The 19,128-nt window shown below is 41.6% G+C and overlaps 1 protein-coding gene across 3 annotated transcripts in view; it reads right to left on the minus strand.

Annotated features, from left to right (window-relative positions):
* Window positions 1-2,434: 2,434 nt before the first annotated feature.
* The window catches only part of SALL1 (spalt like transcription factor 1), a 34,854-nt gene continuing 18,160 nt past the window's right edge, over window positions 2,435-19,128 (minus strand). For all 3 annotated transcript variants that reach the window (XM_060788488.2, XM_060788487.2, XM_060788486.2), the window contains exons 2-3: window positions 12,713-16,140; window positions 2,435-3,845 (exon numbers count right to left, since the gene is read on the minus strand). In XM_060788488.2, the coding sequence (XP_060644471.2) occupies window positions 3,405-3,845; window positions 12,713-16,140 (3,869 nt within the window). In that variant the 3' untranslated portion in view covers window positions 2,435-3,404. The remainder of the gene's footprint in view (window positions 3,846-12,712; window positions 16,141-19,128) is intronic.

Below are 19,128 nucleotides of genomic sequence, written 5' to 3' on the forward strand. Positions count from 1 at the left end.
TGGGAAGACAGGCATACAAATGTCAGTGTGGTGGAAGAAGCAAAGTCAACCAGCATTTAAGCAATGCTCCCAGGCCATCAGCTCCGCTGGACTGGCCACATTGTCTAAATGCCCAATCACCAAAGCAGTTACTATACTCCCAACTCAAGAACAGGAAATGTAACATTGGTGGACAGGAAAAGAGATTTAAAGATCTAACTGGAGGTCAGCTGTGATCAACAGTACTGCAGAATTCAAAGACGCACAAGTGGAGGGAGAAAGGGAGAAATGTGCCAAGAGGAAGGCACATCAAGTCAACCCTGAACAGGACCGCCTTCCACCTGGAAACTGATGTCCTCACTGCAGGAGAACGTCCGGATCAAGAATAGGGCTCCACAACCACCTATGGACCCACTATCAAGACACTACACTTGGAAGACCACCATCCTCGGACTATGAGGGATTGCCTAATATAATGTATCATAGGTAAACACCATCATTAATGGGGCTATTCTAGTCAGGAGTGACAATAAAATGTAGGCTTCACCCATGACATCTTCATGGGACAATCAACTCAAAGGCCACTCATGGTATTTTCAAGGAGCATACAATCCAAAGGCCATTAACTGGAACATACAACCCAAAGGTCACACTAGTATAAATCTGCTCCTCATCCATTTTTTTCCTTGTTGTTTGTTTGGTTCTAGATATGAGCTACTATCAAGGTATTAACACCTAGATGTCCAGTCAGCAATGATAATTTTGACTTCTGTTATTAACTCGTCAGAGGCAGCAATACTCAACTGAGAGCCCTTGAGTGCTTGGATCACACATTTTAGCCTCTTGGAAGTATGCACCCAAAATAAATATGCACCGGGACTGTGGCGCAGTTGGCTGGGAGTCAGCTGCATTAAGATCACTACTGACCGAAACGTCATGAGTTCGAAGCCAGCCCGGGTCAGAGTGTCCGATCAATTTGTGTAGCTTGCTGACAACCTTTGCAGCCCGAAAGACAGTTGCATCTGTCAAGTAGGAAATTTAGATACTGCCTACATGGGAAGGCTAATTTAACTAATTTACAATGACATAAAAATCTCCAGCAAAGCCTGCAAAGAATGAGGAAGTACTTCATCAGTGTCACAAATGGACGGTGAAGCAACAGCTCCCCTGATGGCCATAATACCCTCATTAAAAAAGCTGGAATGTTATATTGCCTCTGTGTATATGTTGTGTGTCTATGGCATTGAATGTTTGCCATGTATATGTACATTGTAATCCGCCCTGAGTCCCCTGCGGGGTGGGAAGGGCGGAATATAAATACTGTAAATAAATAAATAAATAAATACATGAACAGCAGCCAGGTTGCTAACAGGGGCGTCACTCAGGGAGCATACAACACCTTTGTTGCGCCAGCTCCACTGGCTGCAGGTTTGCTACCGGGCCCAATTCAAAGTGCTGGCTTTGGCCTATAAAGCCCTAAATGGTTCTGGCCCAATTTACCTGTCTGAACGTATCTTCCCTTACAAAACATTGAGAACTTTAAGATCATCTGGGGAGGCCCTGCTCTTGGTCCCGCCTTCGCAACAAGTACATTTGGTGGGGACGAGAGACAGGGCCTTCTCAGCGGTGACCCCTCGGCTATGGAACACCCTGCCTAAGGAGATCAGATCCGCTCCTTCACTCTTAACGTTTCATAGGTAAGTAAAAAATGGCTGCAAGCACTATCTCAATAAAATATTGACAATTTATTCACACTGTCATTACTTGCAGCAATAGCCGATGTAGCGAAACATTCAAGTGGGGGGGGGGGAGTTTGAAGGTTGCTCTGCCTTCTGCTGTGCTCTTTGCTTCAGTGTGAGCTAAGAGGCAGGTTTCAACTCCCCCCCCCCAATTTTCAACACCCCCCCCCCGAAATTTTTAAAACTCCCCGAATTTTTTTTCTGGCTACGGCCCTGATAAGGAGACGCTAATGATGTTGTTTTTATTGCTCTTGTTGTGTTTTATAATGTTTAATGTCTTAATTTATATTAAGTTTTATGTGTTGGAAACTGCCTTGAGTCGCCGATTGGCTGAGAAAGGCGGTATACAAATACAGAAAATAATAAATAAATGGAAATAAATGGATCGAAGGAGGAGCAAGGCAAGCTCAGTAGCTGCCTTCAGGTGACAGCCGTCTCCCCCAAATCCCCAACCCATTTCCTTAAGCACACACACACAAATCCAACGTCATCTGTTGAAAAAAGTGTATTTGATTACTGGCGTAAAATTACAGTATCTCTGCTGTTAGTAAGTATTAAACGTTAAAAGAAACTCGACCTATTTCCTTTCCGCTTTCCAAGAAAGTGCATATAACAGTCCAAAGTGTTCTCTCCCCCCCCCCCCACCCTCCCTCCTCATACCTAATACAAAATAAACAAACACTATACTTGATCTTGGTCAAGAAGTTGGTTTGAGCTCATTGGGAACATATGTACATTTTAATGAACTCAGTGTTTCTCGTCGTATGTACAAGAGCATCTAAATTTGTCCATGGAAGTTTGTTCAAGATGCCTTTTATAGCAGCACAAAGTCCAGCACTTGTGTTTTATTAATTTTTTTTCCTATAGTGAATATACCTACAAGGCAAAAGGTTTTCAAACTACTGGAACAACACTTTTTTGGATCTCCTCTATTCATCGGCGTGCTTGTTTACTGTACAGAAACTTATTCAACATCGAAGACGACTCCAGTAAAAAGCACAATACAAAGGACAATCCCGAAAGGAGAGAAGAGAAAGTCAAAGCCTACCTCCTCCCACCCCCAAATAAAAGCCATTCGGTTTTTTTAGAATAGAGATGAGAACAGAACAAAACAAGAAAAAGAACAACGGAGTCTGTTGTGAAGGATGCATATGGTTCAATTTTATATGGTCCGTTTCCAATCCTCTGCGCAAATCTGTTTGGAGAATTAAACAACATACTTTGCCAATATTTTTTTTTCCTTGGGATTGAAGTATACACATATACAGACTTTCGTTATGAGAGGGAGGGAGAGAGAAAAAATGGAGGCATTGTATCACCACCCAAAGTTTACGTTAAGCTGGATATAGAAAATAAGTTAAATGCCAGAACGAGACCACCTAACCGAACAGACTCTCGTTGCCATAAATGTTACAGCACTCTAGTCAATTAGTATTTAGTCCAAAATACAGAAGTTAATGCTTGAATGTGTTTGCAAAACAAAAAAAAGAAAAGGGGAGAGGGGAGAAGTTATATCACTAATAAATAAGCTGTCTCTAGGTGTCAAACAGGGTACAAAATAATGTCTTTTTAATGCCGTTGTTTTGTCAATTTGCCAAAAAAACTAAAAAAAAAAAAGAACCAACAAAACAAAACACCACACAACCTTAGGTTGCAATATCTGCAGGAACGTCCATAACGTTTGTCCTAATTGGTTACAATCTCTTTGCCGTCTTCCATGAAGCGCGTGAAACGGAAATGAGTCCCGTTCTCGCTGCTTGCCATTTTCTCCAGACCAGCTAGAGGCGCGTTGGGTTCAGAACTGGGGAGCTTCTCCATGCTGCCTGTCAAGCCGCTAATGGGGGAACTGCTGCCATTGCCCAGGCTTCCGGGCATTGGAGGGATGCCACCGTTCTGAATGACCGAGATCTCGTTGGTCTTCATTGCCAACCCGTTGGAGAGCGCAGCTGCGTACTGATTCCAGAAGGTAGATGGGTCTCCATTTCCTGACCTCACCGCCAAATCCTTTGGAAACATGTCTGGAAATTTGACAGGGTTGCTTCCAAAAAAAGTCATAGGGCCATCCACAGAAAGCCGTCTGCCTCGCCTGGCAGGTGTGCTGTTCCACATATGCGTCCCCATGTGAACCTGAAAGAGACACTGGTTAGCAGGGGCATCCACTAGTTGCATGTCAATCACAAATAACGGAACTAATTGCATTCACATTATTTACTCTTGTTATGTAGCAGTGGTTCTCAACCTGCGGGTCCCCAGATGTTTTGGCCTTAAACTCCTAGAAATCCTAACAGCTGTTAAACTGGCTGGGATTTCTGGGAGTTGTAGGCCAAAACACCTGTGAACCCACACGTTGAGAACCACTGATATAATTTATTCTTTTATTTATTTGCGACATTTATATGCTGCCCTTCTCACCCCGAAGGGGACTCAGACTGGCTTACAAGATATAGATATAGATAGATAGATAGATAGATAGATATAGATATGGTGATCAGATCATGATATGAAAAAAACATAACAGTTTAAATAATGCACCAGTAAGGCCTTTTCGCAAACCACCATGAGAATTTGGGGGGGGGGGGGGGGCTGAAGCCCCTCAACCCCCCCCCCCCCCGGCTGAGGGGGGAGGGAGGGAATTCAGGAAATATTGGGGTAAATCTTGGGTAGGGTAGAAGGCAAGGGAAAGAAAGGAAAGAAAAAAGGGGGGAAGGCGAAGGGAAGGAAAAAGGGTGGATAGGTCAAGATTGAGGGAGGGGCTAGGCTGGGATTTAAGGTAAAAAAGAAAAGGGAGGGGAAGGTTGATTTCCCAATCTTCTTCTCGACGTCATCGCCTTCTACTTCTTTTTATTTGCTTCATCTTCCTTATTGCGGCTCATCCTTTCAAATATATTTTCCTCAATTTAGGTTAATAAAACTATTCTTTATTATTTTATGTTATCCTTCACTATATCTCTAAAAAGAGAAGTTTAAGTCATTTAAATTCTTTACAGTTCTTCATGAAATCTTCAAACTGTTTCCAGTCCATTTGTCTTATAGGTGTACCAGTATAGTCTTTCAGATAGAAGGTTAGTTTATGTTAATCCCACAAACAAACATTACATTTTTATTTATATAGATGTAAAATTTTATTATTAGTAATTTTACATCTATATAAATAAAAATGTAATGTTGGTTTGTGGGATTAACATAACTCAAAAACCACTGGGCAAATGGACACCAAATTTGGACACAAGATCTATCAGGCCAACGAGTGACCATCACTCATAAAAACATTAAAAAAACATAGTGTAAGGGACTTAAAAAGCCAAAAAAGCAAAAAGACGCTACAGCGCATGCGCAAAAATGACTCCACTGGCAAACAAAACACACAATAGCATTTCCACACTCTCTTCCAGACTACATCTCCCAGCATTCCCTACACCAGGCCCTTTAGGAGAGGAGGATGATCCAAATGCACTGCTTCCAAGTTGCAAGCTTTCTTCTCCTTGGATTTCTTAGAGAGCATCCCAATTCCTGCATATCTCCAATTTCCTATTCCTGGACTGCAACTCCCAGAAACCCTCCAGATAGATAAGATAGATAGATTAGATAGAGATAGGTCGTCAGGTATGTAGATAAATCAACTAGGAGTATTTCTGGGAGTTGCAGTCCAAGAATAATTAGAGAAGGAAGAAAGGGGAGAAAGAGGAAGGGAAAGAAAAGGGGAGAAGGAAGGGAAGAGAAAGAGAAGGAAGGAAGGAAGGAAGGAAGGAAGGAAGGAAGGAAGGAAGGAGAGAATGAAAGAAAATAAGGGAAGGAAGGAAGGAGAGAAAGAAGGGAAGGAAAGAAAGAGAGAAAGAAGGGAAGGAAGGAAAGAGGGGGAAGGAAGGAAGGAGAGAAAGAAAGAAAGAAAGGAGAGAAAGAGGGAGGGAAGGTTGGCCACAGCAACGTGTGGCAGGTACAGCTAGTGTAATATAAAATATATAATTATAATACCATATTATTAGAAATAGTAGTATTACACTGTATTACATTATAATATTATAAATATTTATAATATTATAAATATTATAATATATATAAAATTCTGGGATAAAATTTTAGAAAGCAAAAATATGACTATTACAAAAGTATAGAAAACACTATTCATATGCTATGGACTTGAGGGAGAATTGGCTCAAGATGTTCCATCGTTGGTACATTATTCCAAGAAAATTAAGTTAAATGTACAAAAATACACAAAAAATTGTGTAAGGACTACAATTGAAGTTTTTTTTTCATATGTGGTGGACTTGCAGAAAAGCAAAAGAAAAATTGGGAGAAAATACATGCAGCACGCCAAAATATCTTTAAGATTAAATTCCCCATGAAACCTGAATTTTCCCTATCAGTTATAACAGATTTGGATATACCACTAAATTCCAACGACTACAGCCACCAGTAATGGCTATGCTAAACATTGGAAGCAAAAGGAAACATCAGACTTAGATGAATGGCTATTGAAAGTCAAAAAGATCAAAGATATGGACAAACTAAGTTTTTTATTAAAGAAAAACTCGGGAAATCCGATAAAATATACAGACTGGTCCAAGATAGAGGAATATGAAAAAAAAATGAGAAAACAAAAGAAACATTAGAAGACACTACTTTTTAATGAAGAAACAGAAAGAGCCATTTTTTCTACTCTTATTATTTCTACTCTTATTATTATTTTCTTTTTTTGGTGTTTTAATTAAAGATGAAGAATTTTGTTCTTTATTCTACCTCAAACATAGAATATTTCAGTATAGATAAAGATAGAACTGCTAAGGACTAGATGGAAGTCACCAGAACATTTATTTTGCATTATTATTATTATTATTATATTATTATTATTATTATTATTATTATTATTACTTTTTTCCCTCTTACTATCCATTTCCTACTATGCTATCCCTTAAATGTTCTCCCACTTTACATGTAAAAATTATATATATACTCTTTCACGACCTCTCCCGGTTTACCCATATTACCCCTGATTACCCTTAATAATTAAATACACACACACACACACACACTAGCCATCCCCTGCCACGTGTTGCTGTAGCCCATTCTGGTGGTCATGGGGGTTCTGTGTGGGAGGTTTGGCCCAATTCTATCATTGCTGGGGTTCAGAATGCTTTGTGATTGTAGGTGAACTATAAATTCCAACAACTACAACTTCCAAATATCAAGATTCTATTTTCCCCAAACTCCACCAGTGTTCATATTTGGGCATATTGAGTATTCGTGTAGTGTTTGGTCCAGATCCATCATTGTTTGAGTCCACAGTGATCTCTGGATGTAGGTGAACTACAACTTGAAAACCAAAGGACACTGCCCACCAAACCCTTCCAGTATTTTCTGTTGGTCATGGGAGAACTGTGTGCCAAGTTTGGTTCAATTCCATCGTTGGTGGGGATTCAGAATGCTCTTTGATTGTAAGTGAACTATAAATCCAAGCAACTACAACTCCCAAATGACAAAATAATTTTTTTTGAGTGAAGGACATACATTGGGTTGTTAGATGTCTTGTGTCCAAATTTGGTGTCAATATGTCCAGTGGTTTTTGAGTTCTGTTAATCCCACAAACGAACATTACATTTATTTATTTATTTGTGTGTGTGTGTGTGTGTGTGTGTGTGTGTGTGTGTGTGTGGAGAACCACTGTTATATAGGACAGTGGTTCTCAGCCTACAGTATTCCAGATGTTTTGGTCTTCAGGCCCCTTGAAGTCCCAAATGAACAGGGATCCTAAAAACTGCAGTCCAAAACATTGGGAAGACCTCAAGGCAGAGAACAACAGAGAAGTGGCTGGGATGTCCAACTGGTAGTTTTGACCTTCAACTCCAGGAAATCCCAACAGCTGGTAAATTGAAAGGGATTTCTGGGAGTTGTAGGCCAAAACACCTGGGGACCCACAAGTTGAGAACCACTGCCCTACATGGAAAGTCAAAGGGGTCTCAAGAAAAGGCAGAGAAAGAAAGGAGAAGCAAAGAGAAAGAGAAGGTATGGCCTCACTGACTTTTGCTTTGGGCTATATCCAACACAACCTTCTGCCCCTTTGCGTCACATTGTCCGTGGCTTATGTAACAACCCCTCTCTTACACCAACTTTAAAACTCTCTTCCTAGTAGACCCAAGGTATGGTCATGATCTGGATGTCCAGTTGTGGTTGGTGTCTGAATGGAAAGCCAACAAGACAGCCTCCAATCTCAAACTAGAAGCAAGACTGGATATAACTATAATACTATGTAGCACAATTTTTGTTCCTGGTTTATAAATGTCATTTTCTAATTGCTTTTAACATAAAAAACATGGAAAAACTTTGTTTTTGAGAGACATCTCACAGCACATCTTGCTATAGTTTTTCAATGAACATCTCACTGAGTCTCAACATAGTTTGTGACAGCCACAAAAATGAAGTTTCTGGAGTCCAACAACTACATTTTATGGAATTTTGGCCTGCTTAAATAGGAGTATAGTGTCTAGGTCCAGGGAAGTGATGCTACCCCTCAATTCTACCTTGGTCAGACCATGACTGGAATACTGTGTCCAATTCTGGGCACTGCAATTGAAGGGAGATATTGACAAGCTGGAATGTGTCCAGAGGAGGGCGACTGAAATGATCAAGGGTCTGGAGAACAAGCCCTATGAGGAGCAGCTTAAAGAGCTGGGCATGTTTAGCCTGAAGAAGAGAAGGCTGAGAGGGGATATGATAGTCATGTATAAATATGTGAGAGGAAGTCACAGGGAGTAGGGAGCAAGCTTGTTTTCTGCTTCCCTGGAGACTAGGACACAGAACAATGGCTTCAAATTACAAGAAAGGAGATTCCATCTGAACATTAGGAAGAACTTCCTGACTGTGGGTGCTGTTCAGCAGTGGAACTCTCTGCCCCGGAGTGGGATGGAGGCTCCTTCTTTGGAAGTTTTTAAACAGAGGCTGGATGGCCATCTGTCGGGGGTGCTTTGAATGCAATTTTCCTGCTTCTTGGCAGAATGGGGTTAGACTGGATGGCCTTCAAGGTCTCTTCCAACTCTATGATTCTATGAGTCTATGATTCTACTTTCAAAGTAAATTAAATAGGAAACAACACTTTTAAACCAGGAACAGAATTTTTTTCAATGTAATTAATAATAACCACTCATAATTTTAAAAGGCAAGTTTCACTAGCTAAGCAAGAGTGCTTTCCCAAACTTGTTCAAAACAGAGATACCCCTTTGCTTTGCAAACAATACTGTTCCTTTGGATTTCAACCACAACAAATACAAAGAAGCACAAGTTTGCAAAGGCCTGAAGCGAATGGACTCTGCACCTCTGGATAGCCCTAGGTTTTTGCAGCCACGTGAAAGCCCTCAGGCTACTGCTTGGTAAGCAACATCATAAAATATCAACTACTCTTATGTCAAAATTAGAAATGTAAATGCTTCCTAATTCCAACTAGTAATACACCAAAATTGGTTTGCCTGCAACCACTGAACGAATGTGATGTTTCTCGTAGTTTAAATTACAAATAGGGTAAAAGGAGGTCTATAAACTGCAAAGACACTAGATATTGGAAGCTAAGTAGGTTAGTACTTGGATGGGACACTAACAACAAATACTAGGTGCTGCGGGCTACATTTCAGAGGAAACCACTTGAGTATTCCTTGCCTAGGAAACCCCAATGATATAGGAATATTTCAGAGCATATCTCTTCTAACCAGAGGAGTAGAGGGGTGTAGAGGAGATGTATTAAGTAAATGAATAAATCTGTATCTTCTAACTCAGGTATGGGTAAACCCAGGCCTGCGGGGCGGATGCGGCCCTCGGGCTCTTTTCTCAAGTCCTCCTCTCGCTCACCATCCTATCCTTCCTTCCTTCTCTCTTTCCTTTCCTCTCTCCCTTCCTTACCTCTTTCTTTCTCCCTCCTTCATTTCCTTCTCCCCTTTTGTCCTTCCTTTCCTCCCTTCTCTCCGTTCCCTTCCACCTTTCCTTCCTTCCACCCTTCCTTCTCTTTCCTTTCTCCTTCCCTCTCTTCCTTCCTTACCTCCCTTTTTCTCCCACCTTCTTTCCCTTTCACCCTTCCTTCATTCCTTCCTTCTTTCCTCCCTCTTCCTCCTTTCCCTTTGCCTTTCCCATCTTTTCTCTTTCCTCTCTCCCTCCCTTCCCTCTCTTCCATCCATCCTTCTCTTCCTCCTTTTCTTCCTTCTTTCCTTCTCTTTCCCTTCCTCCTTCCCTCTCTTCCTTCCTTATCCCCCTCTTTCTCCCTCCCTTCTTCCCTTTCACCCTTCCTTCCTTCCTTCCTCCCCCTCCCTTCCTTCCCTTTTGCCTTTCCTGCCTTTTTCTCTTTCCTCGCTCCTTCCCTTCTCTCTCTCCCTCCATTTTCTTCCACCCTTCCTTCCATCCTTCTCTTCCTCCCTTTCTTCCTTCTTTCCTTCTCTTTTCCTTCCTCCTTCCCTCTCTTCCTTCCTTACCTCCCTCTTTCTCCCTCCCTTCTTCCCGTTCACCCTTTCATCCTTCTTTTCTTTTTTCATGTCTCCTCCCCTCTTTCTCTTTCCTCCCTCCCTCCCTTCCTCCTTTGCCTTTCCTGTCTTTTTCTCTTTCCTCCCTCCTTCCCTTCTCTCTCTCCCTCCATTTTCTTCCACCCTTCCTTCCTTCCTTCTCTCCTTTACTCCCTTTCTTCCTTCTCTTTTTCCTTCCTCCTTTCCTCCTGGGGATATTTAGCTGGGAGAAGTTAAGGTTAAGAAGGAACCTGATAACTATATTTCAAGATTTTAAAGGGTATCCCATTGAGGAAGAGGGGGGAAAACTGACTTTCTGTTACTCTAGAGACCAGGGAAATGGGTTCAAATGGCATGGAAAGAGATTTGACTGCAAAGATTAGGAAGAACTTCCTGGAGAGTGGCGTAGGCTGCCAGGGAGTGTGGTGGAGTCTCCTTCTTTGGAGGCGTTTCTGCAGAGTCTTCTATCAGGAGTGCTTTGATTGTGCCTTCTTGCATGGCAGGGGGTTGGACTGGATGGCCCTTGAGGGTCTCTTCCAGCTCTAGGATTCTAGAATTATATATCAGGAGTAGGCAATTCGGGGTCTAATGGATACACCTTTTCTCTCCCATCCACCATCTCATCCTGACCAAGGTCAACCCTTTTGGGATCCAAATGTTTCCCGTCTTCCCTTCACTTTCTGCCTCCAAAAGAGAAGAGGAAAAAGAGGAAATGGCAGGGAGGGGATATGGGGAGAAGCCCCTCCCTCCCAGCCCGCACACCCCACTCCAACCTGCCATGCGTCCCCAAAGTTAGAAAGTTTCCCCATGCCTGTTCTAACTGGTAGAATATATTTTAAGATTCTTCCCTTCTACCTTTTCCAAAGAAATCAGAATGGGATGATTTGGAAAAAGTTTAATCTTGCACTATATTGTAATAAATGTGATGGTTGCCTTTTCTCTCTTGCTCATTCACTTACACACAAGCACAGACTTTCAAACTTCTTTATCTTACCACTGCTTCTTCAATTGCAGCATCCTGACACTTTATATATGTGATCAGATATCAGCAATTCAAGAGCAGTCTTCCAATTTATTCTCTGAACACTCTTTCTAGATACACAGGGAAACCTTTTTTTGCTTTTTCCATAGATATATGGAAGATGGAGACATCTGAAGTCCAAAAATAATGAATAATGCATCATTCAATTAAACCAGGATTCGCAGAGCTGGGAACATGGGTGCATGCCATCCACATGTACATGTATACCAGTGGTTCCCAACCAGTGGTTTGACCAGGGACCACTTGACTAGGAACCACTTGACCAGGGACCACTTTAACTAGAGATCACTCTCCAACATTAGTACCAAAAGGGCTACGAATCAGCTTTTGGTCAACTTTAGCTTCAGCTTGGTTATTTGGGGTGCTGATTCAGAAAACTGCATTGGATAGACCACATCAGCTCTAGTTTCGGATACAGAACATATGCCATCCAGTAGTCACGAGTACACACAGAAAATCATATTTAATAATCTAGAGCTGATGTGGTAGTAGTCTCCTGCACCGTGAATATAATATAATACAATACAATATAATATAATATATTGTATATACATATAATATTGACAATATTATAATGTAATACAATATAATACTACTACTAATAATAATATATTATAATTATATATATTTGTATTACATGTAATATTGCTAATAATATTACAGTATAATGTTATAGTACAATATAGTAATATATAATTATTATTATTATTTTGTCGTGTCAGGAGCGACTTGAGAAACTGCAAGTCGCTTCTGGTATGAGAGAATTGGCCGTCTGCAAGGTCGTTGCCCAGAGGACGCCCAGATGATTTGATGTTTTTATCATCCTTGTGGGAGGCTTCTCTCATGTCCCCGCATAAGGAGCTGGAGCTGATAGAGGGAGCTCATTCGCCTCTCCCCGGATTGGAATCTGCAACCTGTCGGTCTTCAGTCCTGCCGGCACAAGGGTTTAACCCATTGCGCCACCGGGGGCTCCATATATAATATTAATATCATGCTATGGTAATAATATATAATATATTATATTTACATTTTACTTGTAAGCCGCTCTGAGTCCCCTTTGAGGTGAGAAGGGCAGCATATAAATGTTTAAAATAAATAAATAAATAAATAAATAATATTTTTTTGTGGTTAGTCAACCTCTTCCCTCGCGACATCTCCGTTGCCTTGGCACATGAGCAGTTGCTCTCATTGCCGCGTGTTTTTCAAGGCAACAATGTAGTAATGGTGAGGCTGCAGACCATATTTTCATTCTTGAGGACCACTGATGGTCCATGGACCACAGGTTGGGAACCACCGATGTATACATACAGAAATTATGTTTATTTATGACACAAAAAAAACCTAAATACTACTACCCTGATATATCAGATGAAAGTATGAAGAGGACCATATGAAAAATGAACCAAGCCATTTTACCAACTCCACTTTTGACATCTGAAACTAAACAGTGTTATGAGAAAGGAAGAAAAAGGTACCTTAAGGTTGCCTTTTGTGGTGAAAGCTCTTCCGCAGATAGTGCAGGCAAAAGGCTTCTCTCCTGTGTGTGTCCTTTCGTGGATCTGCAAAGCGCTGGAGGACGAAAAGGTCTTCCCACACGCGTTGCAGTAGTGCTGCTTGGGCGTTCTCCTGGGCAGAGCTGGAAGCAAGACTGGGGATGTAGCTGAAGGTGGGAAAGGCCCCGAAGGAAGCAGACCAGGCGACGTCTCTTTGCTATCCTGAGGAGAGCCGTGAACAAAACCATTGACCTCAGTCTTTATAAGAGCTGGGAGTGAGATAGCAGGTATTGCCGACGAAGAGTTGTGATTGGGGCCAAGGTTCGAACTGGGTTCAAAGAGCTGTGATGGTAGATCTCGCATTTGATGTGTCAACATATGCTGCTTCAAATTACCCTTTGTGGAAAAGCCACGATTGCAAACTGTGCAAATAAATGGTCTCTCTTTGGTATGACTTCTGTAATGAATGTCCAAGGCACTCTGACAAGCAAACGTTTTGCCACATATGTCGCAGGCTGTGTTTTTCAGTTTGCCTCTGTCTCGGAAAGGAAATAGCATACTCAGAGACTCTTCCTTAATCACCTTCTCTGGGTGGTTCGATGTCAAGTCCAAAGCACCGCCATTGGAAAGGGCCAATGGCCAACCATTGGTAAAGTCACTTGATAAAGTTCTTGGTGGTTTCTCTTCAACGTTCGATGTTTTGTGGTAATCGGTCATGCTGTTGGATGGGGACAAGGCCTGCATGGAAGAGGTAGACTCCGAGATAGCAGGACTTCCAGCGCTTTGGCTTTCCATATCACCACCAGAGGATGAATCATTCGTCATGATGTCCCCTTCCACCGAACCATTCTCCACAGACTTTAAACTTGCTTGAAGTTGTTCGGCAAGACCTGCGTTGATCATCTTCATCTGATTTTCTAAAGCAGCTATACTTGACATTTCTGGTGGCAATGGTGAGGAAGATAAACTATCCTGAGATGCGTCGACAGATTTCGGCGTATCTGGCACGCTACTGTCAGGACAGTCTTCCATGTTCTCATCGGAGAAGTTATCCAGATCATCGAAGTTCTTCTCGTCAAAAGACCCTGTATCAGATTCCATCGACTCAGGATAGTTTTCCGTCACAGGCGTGTTGGGTATCTGGCCTCCCATGTGCATCCTGATGTGCTGCTGGAGCACAACAGCATTGGTGAACTTTTTCTGGCAGATCGGGCAGGAATGCTGAACTCTCAATGGGGGCATGGCACGGTGGACACTATAATGGGTCTTTAAATTTCCTTTCGTTGTGAAGGCGCGGCCACAGACTTTACATTTAAACGGCCTCTCGCCCGTATGTGTGCGGTAGTGCATTTTCAAAGCACTCTGGCAACTAAGAACTCGGTGGCAAATGACACACTCGTTGGGATCAGTTGCCTTTTTGTCGATGTTTTCAACTAGCTGCTGAAGTTTCGAGGTCTCAGAACCTGGTGTTGTATCCAGCAGTCCTCCAAATGGAAACTTAGCCTTAAACTGCTCTGACATGAGAGGCATCAGGGGATTGGAGAATGTGACCATGTTGCTGGAACCCGAGTCTGTGGTTGGGGAGGTTACAGAACTGTTCAGACTAGCAGAGACACTGGGCGTCTGGGCATTTTCTTCCAGTTTGTTGTTGGAGGATTGTAGAACACACACCTCCCCTTCAGTTAGGTGCCCGTTTGAGTTTTTCCCAACAGGATCAATGGAGCCGGAGTCACTTTTGACAGAACAAGGGGAACTTGATGAAGGATGGCTGATGGGAATAGGCTGAGGCTCCTCTGTTTTGATAAAAGGGACCAAGCTTGGTATGGTGGGTGGGAGTGGTAGACCAACTGATGTTGTCAGTGTTGACAATACTGGCTTGCTGTCTAGCCAGCTTGTTACAGGTTTTTCTGGTGGTATTGACATCCCATAGGGGATACCTGTACCTGTAGGAATGTTGTCCAAATGTTCCGGCACCGGATATGGGTTCATTTGAATGTGAGGGTATTTTTCTTTATGACGCTGGAAGTGGACTTTCAAATTCCCCTTGGTGGAAAACCTGTTCCCACAAATGTTGCACTTGAATGGCCTCTCCCCAGTGTGAGAACGTAAATGGATCTGCAAGGCACTGTCGCTCCCAAACACTTTTGCACAGAACCTGCATTTATGCTTAAAGAACGCTTCCTCGGAAGTAGTTTTTGCTTCGAAGGTGGTCAGGTTGGGTGGCTTACTTTTTCTCTGCTGGGCCAAAGCAGCCAAGGAACTCAAGTCCTCTGCAGGCGTCCCAACATTGGACAAAGGGTTAGGGAACACAGAGTTGCTAGGAGTGGGTTGAGGTAGAAGAGGGTTTGATACAGGGCTTAATAAACTGCTTATTGCAAAAGCTGGTGATGACGATGCAGTCACTGGTGGGTTGCCGAGCTGAGTTGCCGAGCCACCAGCATGTGTTGTCACTTTATCGGAGGACGGTGTTTCCGCTGCTGTGGCAGATTGGTTAATATTTGGAGGTGAGCCACTACTGGATGGAATCATAGTGTTGCCAGGATTGCTCTGAGGTAGCTGGAGAGGGGGCAGTTGCTTCACACCACTGATACTGGCAGACTGACTAGCTAGGCTTTGCGCCAATCCAGCCGCTGCAGCCAGCTGCTGGGATAAATGGGAACTTAATGTGGACAAAGGGTTGGCAGATGTTCGTAATGTACTCTGAGAGGGGCTCGGAGACACTGGCAGGTCTGCATTCTGGGATGCCAGCAATAATATTTGGTGACGAATTTGTTCAATCAATTGCAACTGGTGGATCTGTTGCTGCTGCAAAGCCAGCAACTGCTCCATGAGGGCCGGGACAGCCAACTTGCTCGCCGAGGCCCCGTTGCACCGGGCTTCCTGGGAGAACTGAGCGACCGCCACTTTCGTGCTCTGCAGGTTTTCAATGATGACGTTGCTATTGATCATGGAGAAGTTGCCCAACGTTGTCAGATCCCCTAGTTGAGGTAGAGAGGTTGTTACAGCTGAGGTACCCGCTGTGGAGCCGTTACTGCTTGCAATACTATTGTTGACATTTGGAGAAGTACCGCTAGTAGTCTTGCTATCGCTGGAAGCCTCCACGTCCATGGATTCCTCCTTGTCAAGTTTGTTGTTATGCTCGGAAAGGTCGCTGCGGTCTACTTGATCCATGTTATTAACTGTGTCATTCCTCTGCTCATTGGGATTATCAGTAGGGGAGCTAGGAGGAGGGAAGGTCTCAGAAGCAGAAACAGGATTTTCATTCACAATTAAAACTAATTGATTTTTAGTACAGTTCTTTTTGTGTTGTAGGAGATCCGATAGTTCAAAGAACTCGGCGCAGCATCTGCCACAGACGTGGGCATCTTTCGTCTTGGTGGTTCGATTTGTTTGACCCTTCTGCGTGTCTCCTAAAACATCAAGGCAAGGGGCGGGGAGAGAAAAGAGAAAGATGAGCAACTGACCAGAAATAAACTGGTTTCTAGGAAAGAATAAGGCAAACTTAAAATTCAGGGAACGTAACAGTATCGCAAATACTTTCCCACTAAAAAGACAATTCCTCTATTTTCTCACTATCTTTCAAAGTAAACTACCATCTCCACTTCTTTACAAGCATCTTTTAAAGTTTATTAATTTAGACCCACATGAAGCAAAGTCTCCTGTTCTTCTCAATCTATATAAATAAAAATGTAATGCTCGTTTGTGGGATTAACAGAATTCAGAAACCACTGGTCGAATTAACACGAAATTTTGACACAATACACCTAACAGTCCAATGAGTGTCCATCACCCCTAAAAACACACAAACACAAAAACCTCAACGAAAGAGACTTAAAACCCTCCAAAATACACTATATATACATATATACACTCACATGCATATACACATGCACACATACATACACACACACGTATATATATGCACAAGCACATACAAATATATACATGTACACACACATACACAAATATGCATATATGCACACATACATGTATATGCACACATATACATATACACATACATACATATATACACACAAATATGCATATAGACAAGCACACACATATACACAATATGCATATACACATATAAACACATGGATACACACACACACACACACACACACACACATATATATATATATACACACACACACAAACACACACACACATATATATATATACACGAACACACATATATACACAAATATATACACACACATAAACACATAGATATACACAAAAAACATATATACACAGACTGGGCCAAAGCAACATGTGGCAGGGGACGGCTAGTAGTCACAATAAATTAAATCTCTGGATGAGATGCAACTGATCTCATCTACCTTTAGCGCATGCGGATGAACACTAAAGCACTTTGTGGCCCACTACACATCATTTCTCAGCCTGGTAAAGTTAATACTGAAGCACTCTGTGTAACAATACAATATAGAACATTTGATCATCATCTTTTGCACTAGTTTTCAAAGCAATGATAGGTTTTGAGAAAATCAAGTGCAACAAGTGGGGAATAGCCTTCACAAACGTGTTAGTAGGTATGGACAGACCAGTCTGGTTTGGCCTATGTCTTTTTCATGTGTCCATTCTATCCCTTTTCCACATTAATCTAGACCTGTATTTTATTAAATATATGCATTGAAATTTATATCTAAACTTGCATCCTTGTAATTACGTTCTCACACAGTATTTATTTACAAATACATTTCGTCCCAAAGCACACACACCAAAATGTATTGTAACCTAAACCAAACATTTTCAACTGTGTTTGGTATCTCCTAAGCAAAGAACTTCATTCCAAATACAAAATCAGAAGACTATTTGGATTCTGATCCAGATGTAAACCAGTTCAGTTCACTAGAAAATTCATAAAGATGAAATTCTACATGAAATTCCATATTTAACAATGTATTGCAGGATATATGTGCACTAGGCAGTGATAACATAAAATAACCATACTTTTTAATGTAAATCTTATGTGATGCATCTTTTTTCCTGTGATGCCATCAGTGTAATATGTCTCTTAATTCCCTTCATCTTTGCACTGCATCAAAATAGACCAAAATTAATCAAAAAAAGCAATAGATTCAATCCAAAACTTCACAAAAATTACTCAAAATCGTTCAAGGCAAAGTTTTGTATGGTTACCTACGGCTAAGATGATCATTTCCTCCAGATAATCCATCAAAATATAAAATAGTATGAACCCAAAGACATTGGGGCTTAATGAAATTCCATAGCAAGGTATTGATTTCCAATGTTTCATACTGCTTATTGCCTAGTTGTCCACCGAGTGGCAAATCAACCATTTGAAGGACTCATTAGACTCTCAAGTTCCCCGTCAACCTTGCTCATCTTCAACCTGATTCAAAGATATCTTTGACAGTTGCCCCGTCACTAAACTAATTTGTAGTCATTCAAGGTCCCAATCAGTTGTCGAGAAGAAAGAATAGGTATTTGAGGGGAGGACAGAAGAGAAAAGAGGGGATGAGATCTCCCTAACTTCGGGTTGACGTGAACAAGCAAATGAACAAACAAACAAGATCTTGAGCTCCCGCATAACACGAAGCTAACTCTGATCCTTTTGCGAAACATTCCACAACATCTAGCGGCTTTGTCAAATTGAAAATGGAAAAGCAGGAAATCCCCTGTCAAAGAATAATATTCATATTTTCCACAATAAAGCATTTGTTGACTAATCCTACTTACGATGCTTAGTTGAAGATTGCAGAGATCTTTGAACCCCATATTCTAAGCAGGCCTTCGTACGTTATGAAATGTTGCTGCTCAAACTATTTCCAACACTACGGCTACAGACTTTATTGTAAAAATCCTTTATCCCAAAATGGTTTCAGTAAATTTGAATGAATGACTTTACTTCCCTTAGAATAATATTTCAGAGTTGTGACATCGGTGAGAAATTAAGTCCCGAATCAACAAGACTGATTTCCAACTCAATGTGCTTAGGAAAAGGCTGTTAGGTTGTGTTTTTATGATGCCAGTTGTAACCTCCACCATGCCAATCTAAATCTCTGGGTAGTTTCATTGTGAATATACCAGATCTCCCCAACTCCATGTAGTCATATTCCACAATAAAGCATTTGTTGACTCATCCTACTTACAATGCTAAAAGACTGCAGAGATCTTTGAACCCCATATTCTGAGCAGGCCTTCATACGTTATGAGATGTTACTGCTCAAATCATTTCCAACACTATGGTGGTTTTCTGAGCAGAGTCTCAGACTTTATCGTAAAAGTCCTTTATCCAAAAATGGTTCCAGTAAATTTGAATGAATGACTTTACTTCCCTTAGAAGAATATTTTAGAATTGTGACATTGGTGAGAAGTTAAGTCCCAAATCAACAAGACTTATTTCCAACTCA

This window comes from Anolis sagrei, chromosome 8 (genome assembly GCF_037176765.1).
Source record: "Anolis sagrei isolate rAnoSag1 chromosome 8, rAnoSag1.mat, whole genome shotgun sequence".
In the NCBI taxonomy this organism is placed as follows: Eukaryota; Metazoa; Chordata; class Lepidosauria; order Squamata; family Dactyloidae; genus Anolis; species Anolis sagrei.